This window comes from Elephantulus edwardii, unplaced genomic scaffold (assembly GCF_000299155.1).
Source record: "Elephantulus edwardii isolate Elephantulus edwardi_28Jun2011 unplaced genomic scaffold, EleEdw1.0 scaffold00002, whole genome shotgun sequence".
NCBI lineage: Eukaryota > Metazoa > Chordata > Mammalia > Macroscelidea > Macroscelididae > Elephantulus > Elephantulus edwardii.
Genome location: NW_006399752.1, coordinates 37,384,504 through 37,393,975, shown reverse-complemented (window position 1 = coordinate 37,393,975; position 9,472 = coordinate 37,384,504). Strand labels below are relative to the sequence as shown.

The 9,472-nt window shown below is 47.9% G+C and overlaps 1 protein-coding gene across 1 annotated transcript in view; it reads left to right on the top strand.

Annotated features, from left to right (window-relative positions):
• LOC102860823 (tumor necrosis factor alpha-induced protein 2-like) overlaps nt 1-4,177 on the top strand; it is a 20,086-nt gene extending 15,909 nt beyond the window's left edge. Inside the window, exons 8-11 of the mRNA XM_006879088.1 lie at nt 1,778-1,900; nt 2,163-2,318; nt 2,420-2,541; nt 4,033-4,177. Of these exons, the coding sequence (XP_006879150.1) occupies nt 1,778-1,900; nt 2,163-2,318; nt 2,420-2,541; nt 4,033-4,177 (546 nt within the window). The remainder of the gene's footprint in view (nt 1-1,777; nt 1,901-2,162; nt 2,319-2,419; nt 2,542-4,032) is intronic.
• Nucleotides 4,178-9,472: the final 5,295 nt, after the last annotated feature.

Genomic DNA, 9,472 nt, shown 5'->3' with positions numbered 1-9,472 from the left:
ATGTTCAAGCAAGGTGTTGTTCAGCTTCCAAATATATGGTTTTTTCTCCTTTATCATCCTATTATTAATTTCTAATTTTGTGGCATTATGGTCTAAGAAGGCAATGATTCTTATCCCTGGACTGATGGGCAGCATCACGGTGGCTGGAGAGGATATTGAAGCTGTCAACAGCTTCATCTTGCTTGGATCCACAGTTAACACCCTTGGTACCAGCAGTTAGGAAATAAGGAGACACATTGCACTGGGAAAATCTGCAGTCAGGGATCTCTCCAAATTATTGAGGAGTAGTGATGTCAATTTGAGGACTAAAGTGAGTCTGATTCAGGCCAAGGTCTTTCCATTTACTTGCTATGCATCTGAGAGCTGGACAATGAATAAGGATGACAAAAAAAAAATGATGCCTTTGAACTGTGGTGTTGGAGAAGAGCACTGAATATCCCATGGACAGCTAAAAGAACAAACAGATGTGTCTTGGAGAGGGTGTAGCCAGAGTGCTCCTTGGACGTAAGAATGATGAGGCTTCACTTCACATAATTTGGGTATGTTGCTAGGAGGGGCTGTTTCTTGGAGAAGGACAAGATGTTGGGAAGGGTGGAGGGTTAGCCAAAGAGAGGAAGACCCTCAACCAGGTGGATTGACATGGTGACTGCTACCATGGACCCTTGTGTATCAGGAAGTGTCATGAGGGCACAGGATAGAACAGGGTTCGAATCTTTTTTTCATAGGGTCACTATAAGTTGTACTTGACAGCACCTAACAAAAACAACAACAAGCCAAGAGAACATACAAGTCTGTCCTTGAGAGGGTGAAACCAAGCTGCTCCTTATAGGCAAGGATTGTGAGGTTCTGTTTCACATACTTTAGTCATGTAGCCAGGAGGGACCAGTCTTTGGAGAAGGATGTCATGCTTGGAAGGGTCGAGGGACAGCACAGGAAAAGACCCTGGATGAGATGGATTGACACAATAAGTGGAGTAATGAGGGAAGGTGTGTCAGAGACAATGAGGTTGACTCAGGATAGAGCAGGGTTCAGAGCTATTGTACATAGGGTCGCTATGAGTCACAAGCAGCTCAGTGGCACATAACAACATATGGTTCTATGCTGGAGGGAGGAGGCATGTGTGAATAGGCATTTAAAATACCGTCAAACTCAGATTCGCTGCTGTCAGACTCAGAGCTGACCCTCCAGTGGGCTTTTGGAAGCCATAAATCACACGGGAGGGGACCACCCATTTTTCCTCCCTCAGTGCAGCTGGTGGATTCGAACCACCAGAGAAAACCCACTTTGGGGTTAGCACAACTCCTTACAGACTGTTTCACCAGATACAGTATTCTAAAAGGGCATTAAAGAAACTGCTCTTAAAACAGTTTGTCTTAAGATTGACAAAGTCACAGAATGTTTTCATGAATGTTCCAAAGTCAATAAAGCATGCATTACTGAGAACCATTCTGAATTTTAATAAAGGTCACTCTTAAGTGTGAGTTTCTGAACTCAGGAACTGACTCTTTTTATGTAAGGAAATACTCATCCAGATAACCCGAGGGCTCTCCCAACTCCTGTGCCAACTCCAAGTGGGAACTTTGGAAAAGGGTAGAGAGACCACCTCCGTTTCCTGTCCAGGAACAGGGACTGGAGCCCCTAGGTCCCCTGGGAGTCCTCTTGTCACTCAGGTCCCTCTGGCCGCCCCACCCCAAGTGTGGGGATGTATGTGTCTGTGGGTGACGCCCTACCTCAGCAGGCCAGCAACGCAACCCTTCTCTCTCTCTCCCTCTCTCAGCCTCTGTTCGAGAGATTCACACAGACGCAATGGGAGGCCTCAGAAGAGATCCTGGAGGAAATCCTCGCCATGGTAGCCGAGAGCCTGCCTGAGTTCACAGGACTGCAAGGCTGTCTCCGGGAGGTGAGGGATAGGCAGCGAGGGGTAGCTTGACACCCACACCATCACACCCACACACACACATGCCCATGTAGGGGCTGGGATGGTGGCTGAGTGAACAGTGGTACCTATCACACACTTGATCATGCACCAGCATGCGCGCGCACACACACGCGCGCTCTGGCACCCCTCTCCCTGGACTCTCATCTTGGGTTTTGAGGCGCCAAGGCTGGAGGTAGTGAGCTCCCCATCTGCACTGGCTCACACCACCGTGTCTGACCCCCAGGAGCTCGTGGGGGTCGTGCACCTTCACCTGGTGAAGGAGTACATCGTCCAACTGAGCAAGCGACGCCTGGTCCTCAAGACCCCAGAGCAGCAGCAGCTCCTGGCACAACGCGTCCTCAACAATGCCGACCACATTCAGAGCTTCTGTGCTGAGAAAGTAAGCTGCCCGCTCGCCCCGCCCACCCTCCCACCCACGCAGGCTCCAGGACAGCCCCTGGGGGAGGGGCAGCATCCCCACAACAAGACCTGTGTCCACAGGGCTCCAAGGCAACCTGGCTGGACCCTGCCCTCCCCAAGCTGGCTGAGATCATCCGCCTGCAAGACCCCAGCGCCATCAAGATTGAGGTGGCCGCTTATGCGACCTTGTTCCCTGACTTCAGGTGAGGAGGGGAGCACGGTTAGGCCTAAGCAGCCAGCGGGGTCCTGATAGATGCCACATTTGTGGTCATTCGCCTGGAGGGGCAGAAGCAGTGGACTTCAGGGCTCAGGGAGTTCAGATACTGGCTCTGATGATGCTGCCGTCAGGGATTTGTTCACTCCATCATCACCTCAACCGTGTGAGGCCAGTACTTCCTGTCCTCATATTATAGATCTTTTCATTTTTCCTCCTAAGGCTGGGCCTTCTTGTCATTGTAGGGAAGGTTTAGATAGGCTCTGAGTTGAACTGACCCCGCTAAACCTCTCTCAGCTTCATCCCATCCACCCACTGGTGCAGTCACCCAACCAGGTCACCCACCAATCTACCTACCCATCCACTTACCTACACACCAATGCATTAACCCACCCACTACACATTCAAGCACCTATCTATCACCTAGTAACATCTGCTCACCTGCCCATCCATTCATCTGTCCATCCACCCACTCATCCATCCATCTGTCCACCCATTCAGTTAACCATTCTCCCATTCATCTGTCCATCCACCCACTCATTCAGCCATCCACCTACCCATCCATTCATCTGTCCATGCGTCCACCCACTCATCCATCCATCCATTTACCACCCATTCAACTAACCATCAATCCCCTCATCCATCCATCCATTTACCCACCTGTTCAGCTAACCATTCTCCTGTTCATCCATCCATCCATCTACTCACCCATTCATCTGTCCATTCACCCACTCACTCATCCATCCACCTACCCATCCATTCATCTATCCATGCGTCCACTCACTCATCCATCCACCTACTCATTCAGCCATCCACCTACCCATCCATCCACCTACTCACCCTTTCATCTGCTGTTTATCCATCTGTCCACCTAGCCATCCATTTGTCAGCCCACCCATCTACCTGCCCACCCATTCATCCATCAATTCATCCACTCACTCACCTGTTCATATATCCATCTGCGCACCTACCCGACAGTAGTTATTTAGTGAGACCTTGCTGGGTGTTGTGCTCTGTTGCAGAATCTCAGATGCAGTGAGACACAAGAAAGCTTGGTCTCACTTCTCCCTCATATAGCTAGCTCACAGTCGCTTGAGAGCAAGCAGTTAGAAAGGTCATCAGATAAGAGCAAAGTTGCAGCTGCAGAACATAGAAGGGTTATCGCCATGTGCTTAGTAACAGGAGTGCAGCTTTAGACGATAGGAAGGCTTCTTAGGAGAGCTGGCGTCTTAGCTGAGACCTTCAGATGAGAAGGGTTTCTCCTCAAGACCATGGGAAATAGTGTTCCAGGAGGAGCAGCCAGTGCAGAGACCCAGGAGAGGCTGGGACTTGATGAGCTCTAGAGACCAGAGGGTCAATGACACTTGGACTGCGGTGGACAGGGAGCTGCCTGCGTGGTCTGCGGCCATAGGAAGCTGGGACGAGGTGGGAACAGGGGTGTTGGTGATTGGCCTGGACTGACAGGTGCTCTCTTTGCCAGCAAAGACCACCTGAGCGCCATCCTGGCCATCAAGGGGCATCTGTCCAGTGATGAAGTCTGGAGCATCCAGAGCATCCTTGACCTCAGCACCACCGGGCTGCGGGATCCCGCCCACTCCTTGTTTTCACTCATCAAGGTTGGTTAGCTTTTCCTGGTATGGTTTGATCATCCATGGGCACCGCACACTTGGGGCGTATGATCCGATCAGCACCAGTTAGATGGCTTCTCACAGGCCTCTGTCCAGCCCTGTCCAAGACATACTCTATCTCTGTCCAGTGAGGGCAAGAGCACCCTCTGGGGGGTGCCAGTGAGGCAGCACCCAAGAAAACTAACGATGGATTACAGTTCATCAAGAGTGCAGGGAGGGAGGGAGGGAGAGGGTGTGACAGGGATGTCAGCCCCTTGTCACAGGCAGAGCCCCCAGGCATGTCTGACTGAGCACCCTTCTCAGCTCGCTGGGGCTAAAGCTGCGTTCCATCCTCCTCTTTCTCTCCCTCCTCTTCCTTCAGCCCAGGGCCAGGGAGAGCTGGGTCAGCTGGTTGGTGCATGGAAGGTGTGGGTAGGGCCTGGAAAGGTCTTAGATGCCACACAGAATGGCACAGCCAATACCACAGGCTCCTCCCACTCACCACCTAGGGCTCTCTCCACCAAGGTGACCCTGGAAGCTGAGTCATGGCCACCGCCCCCACTCCCACTCCCACTCCACACAGGGACAGGCCCAGAGGCACTCCACAGGCTCTGAGGTCTGGGTTACGTACCTTCTGACCCTCCAGATTCTGTACGAGTTGTCTATTGCTGATATAACAAATGACCACAAACTCAGTGACTTTTTTTTATCACTATAACAAAAAAATCTTTGTTGACTCAACTATTTCAGGAAGTACAATATGATCAAGAGTATCAAAGAAATCCAAGTTGCATTGAGACATTGTTGAAAAACAAATTTCCAGGAATTGTTGAAATACCATGAGATGTTTAAGCAAATGGATACAATACCAAATGTGCTTGCTAAACTATGCCAAGAAACTTGGAAGACAGCTACTTAGTTACCTACTTAGAAGAGATCCAATATTGTAAACTCAGTGACTTTTAAAAGTGTTTATTGTCTTGCCCTTACGAGGCCAGGGGTCTGAAATGGGCCTCGCAGGGCTCAAATCAGGGTGTCAGGACTACATCTCTTCTGCAGGCTCCAGAGGAGAATCCATCTCTGAGCAATTTCAGCTTCTAGAAGCTGCTCATATTTCTTGGCCTGTGGCCCCTGCTCTGTCAGGATCCTGGTGATGAGTTTAAGGATTCTTCAGTGTGTTTAAGAATCCTTGTGATGGCTTTGGGTCCTCCTGTAGAACCCAGGGTAATTTCTCAAAAGGGAAACCAGGAAGCCTTGGTTTTTCCTCTTCCACAACTGCTGGCTCCTCCATCTCAGTCGAGCTCCAGCTGTCCTGCTCCCTTCCCTTGAGCTTAAGGGGTCCTGCGTGGTCTAGTGAAACAGCAGTGATTCCCCGCAAAGTACCTGAATGGAAACCAGGGTCATTCCTTATTTTAAAGTCATGTGATTGTTGTTGTCCCCACTGAGTTTATTCCAGCTGATGGGACAGAGTAGAATGGCTGGGTTTTCCAGGCTGTAATCTTGACAGTAGCATGTTGCTGTATTTTCTCTTCCATGGAGCTGTTGGTGGGTTTGAACAGCCAACTTGTGGCTAGCAGCCAAGCACTTAACCATTATACCACCACAACTCTCGTCACCTGATTAGCAACCTGAATCCTCCCCTACCTTTCCATCGCTTTAGTGAAATATGGATTGCGATGTCTTCAGATGTCATTCTGCCCTCTATAATCTCCATCCTTCCCTTGTCTCCAGAGGCCCCCCAGATGGGACCAGGATGGGGATCTCTCCTAAGCTTCAGCTTAATCCTAAGATCTTGGTGGTCCCTGGGCCACAGAGCTCCCTGTCCACTCTAAAGGGGTCAGTTTATGCCACTGAGAGTGTCGTGGAACCTTTAGACCCAGTCGTGTTGGATTTATCCCCCTCTTCCTGATTCTACTTTTTAAAACTGCAGCCAGAAAGTGGCCAGTATCAGCGGCTCACAGAGGGCTTTGTCCATGTGTCCAGAGTTCATGTGCTTAAACTTACTAATATCATCCTTATGTACTGCTTTTCTATGAATGTACTCAAATAGAACCTAGTGTCTTAGGCTGGGTCCTCTAGACCCAGCAAAGCTAAGAAAGATTTATTTCAAGACAGTGGTGGCTTAGTGATAAAGAGTTGTGCTACCATAGCAAAGGTATGCGGTTCAAATCCACCAGCTGCTCTACAGGAGGAAGATAGTCAATCTCCTCCCATGCAACTTATGATTTACTGTCACCAAAAGCTCACTGGAGGATCAGCGATGGCTCAGTTCCAACTCAGCAATTCAGTAGCAACAACAGTAAGCAGGTGTTGAGTGTTTGAGGTCCCATGGGGCAGACATCAGCCTGGAGGTTTCTTCTGATTGATGTGGTTGCAGACACTAACAAACCCATCTAATTCTGCAGGTCAAAAGGAATACTTTCTGTTTGAGTTGCTGTGGGGGGTAGCAAACCCCTAAGTCTGCAGGCTGGACAGCAGTTGCTGGTTTACGTCCCAAGAACTGAAGGTCACGTAAGGAGAGGTGGACACAGGATCGAGAGAGAGCTTTGCCAGACTATCCGCATGTATGAGATGCAGCCCACACCGTGAAGAAAATTCTCCTTACTTCAGATGACAAAAAGGGAAGGCAATGCAGAGACTCATAGGTTCGCCAATTTGACACATACCATTAGCCATTACAGCCCCTCTTGTCAGCTTGGTGCCTGCATATTTCTCCCTTAACTACACATATTCTCTAGACAGAGACAACTGTAAAGTTATTCTTGTGCCCAACACTGGAAATGCACTGGCCCCGTGTATATCTTATATTTTTTTTAAGTAATGGAAAAATGAAGGGGAAAACAAAAATATTTTCTATATTTATAGACATGTAATAAAACATGAATTTTTTTTTCCATAATAACGGTCCTCATTGTTGCCACTTCATGGTCATGACTATGGTCATGGTATTTACAACTACTTTCCTCCACCTCGAATTTGGTGTTTCCTCTGCCCACAGTGAACAGCTTGGCTGGTCATGGCTCGCTGCCAACCTTCTTTTCTCAAGGGTCTGGGCCATTAGTAGTTATTTTGTAATCGGGTTGCTGTGGGTTTTCATTTATTTTAATCACAGGTTACAGTAATCCTGAGAGATCCTGAATTCCAGATATAGTCTTCTTTATCCTCATTATGTCGTTTCAGTCTGCTTTCCTCTTAGTAATCCAAATCAACTGTATCAGACAATATAATACTCCTTTCTGGTCTATTCATCCAGAGACACGACACTGAAAGTGATCAGATGGCATTCTTAACTTCTAATTCAGTGGAATCAGTGTTGTCTAACCAGATAAAAGTACTTTTCTGTTTGGAACCAAGGCCTCTAAACCCTCATAGCATAGACTCTTAGTAAAGGTTTATTGTTTTTATATGCTATTGAGTCACCTGTGACTCATAGCAACCCTATGTACAATAGTTCTGAAACCTGACCTGTACTGAGCCAGTCTCACTGACTCTGATACTCCTACCCCCATTGCCCCAGTTACTGTATCAATCTATCTTATCCAGGACCTTCCTCCCCTATGCTGTCCCTCCACCCTTCCAAGCATGAAGTCTTTCTCCAAGGACCAGTCCCTCCTGGCCATGTGCCCAAAGTATGTGAGACAGCTTCAAAATCCTAGCCTCCAAGGAGAAACTTGGTTTCACCCTCTCCAAGACAGACCTATTTGTTGGTTTGAGTGTGTTGGGTTTTTGGTTTTTTGTTTTTGGTTTTGGTTTTTTTTGGTGGTCCATGGTATATTCAAGACTCTTCTCCAGTACCAAAACTCAAAGACATCAATTCTTCTTCTGTCATCCTTAGTAATTTTCCAGCTCTCTGATGTATAGCAAGTAATTGTGAGGACTATGGCCTGGATCAAGCGCACCTTACTCTCTAGACTGACATCATTGCTTCTCAGTACTCTGGAGTGGTCCCTGACAGCAGATTTTTCCCAGTGCCATTCATCTTTTGCAGATAGAGGAAGCAAAAATGTTGCTAGTGAGACACCAAGGGTAATAGTAAGTGGTGCCACTTCTGTGCCCACCCCTGAATCCTGGCTATGGGAGAGATAACACCATATGCTGGATGCTAGCTCAGAGCATGTGAAGCCTCCAAGAGAACGTTGTCCAAACTTTGCAAGCACTATTACTTAGTTGGTGTTGTAATTGTGTCTTTAGAAGAACATTCTACCATGGCAATTGACTTAGAATGGTGGCAACATGATAAGACCAGTGAAATCCATTAAGCATGGGCCCATTGCCATATTCCATTTGCTATGATATGAATCCCTTGCTCTGAGGCAATACTGTGTATGACCATGGAAGTGGGTCAAGTTCACAGATGGTGATTTTAGAAGACACATTGTGTGTAAAGAGGGGAAAACCCATATCCAGTTTAAGTAGCTATTCAAGAAAGGACAAAACATTGACATTCCCATAATATAACTGGCCTGATGTAGTCAATCTGCCACCAGAATGCTAGCTAATTGCTTCAAGAACGATGCTATACTAGAGACTCAGAATTGATCTCTGTGGCTGGCAGACTGGGTGCTCAGAAGTGATTTGCAACCTAGCTGGCCTTGGTGAATGGAAGTCCATGATATGGAGCCTGTGCATAACCTCCATGCCAGCCAGTATGTCCACTGTGTTCATAAGCCCATTGGGCAGTCCCGGGAGTGGCTGGGAAAGAAGATGACCGGTTCAAGTAGAATATGTAATTTTTATTTACTTAATTGTCAAACCCCTCCTTTACTCTTTGGTGAACATTTACATGAAACACAAACCCCTTCTTTCACCCATCAGAGTGATCTATCCACGCGCCTCTGCCTCATACCGCCTCTGCCTCATACCGCCTCGTGACCAATTTTCCAGTCAAGTCCCTTCAAAGTCCTTGACCATCCAGAAAAGCCATTGACCACAGCCCATAAATAAGTTTACAATCACACTTCTTGACAAATCAACAACCATGTGCACTGACCAGAGTTCGGCCAATTGAGGATTTCCTTTCACCACTGTCCTTCAGGTCGGTCCCAGAAGGGGTCCATGTTGTACCATGGTTCCACTTTTAAGCTGTTCCAGCATACCACACAAAACCACATATCAACTAAGGACAAGCTTTCCTTGGTTACCCGAGGATAAAAGCTTCCCATGACATCATAGGTGCAGGCTGGATGGGAAAGGGACGTTAACGTGGCAGGAGTGGAGGCTGGGCATTTGGATGACTTCATATAATCTGTGCCTCCAGGTCCCACATGAACCAAATCTTATATACACCACTTCCATGTAACATTGGAATGCTGC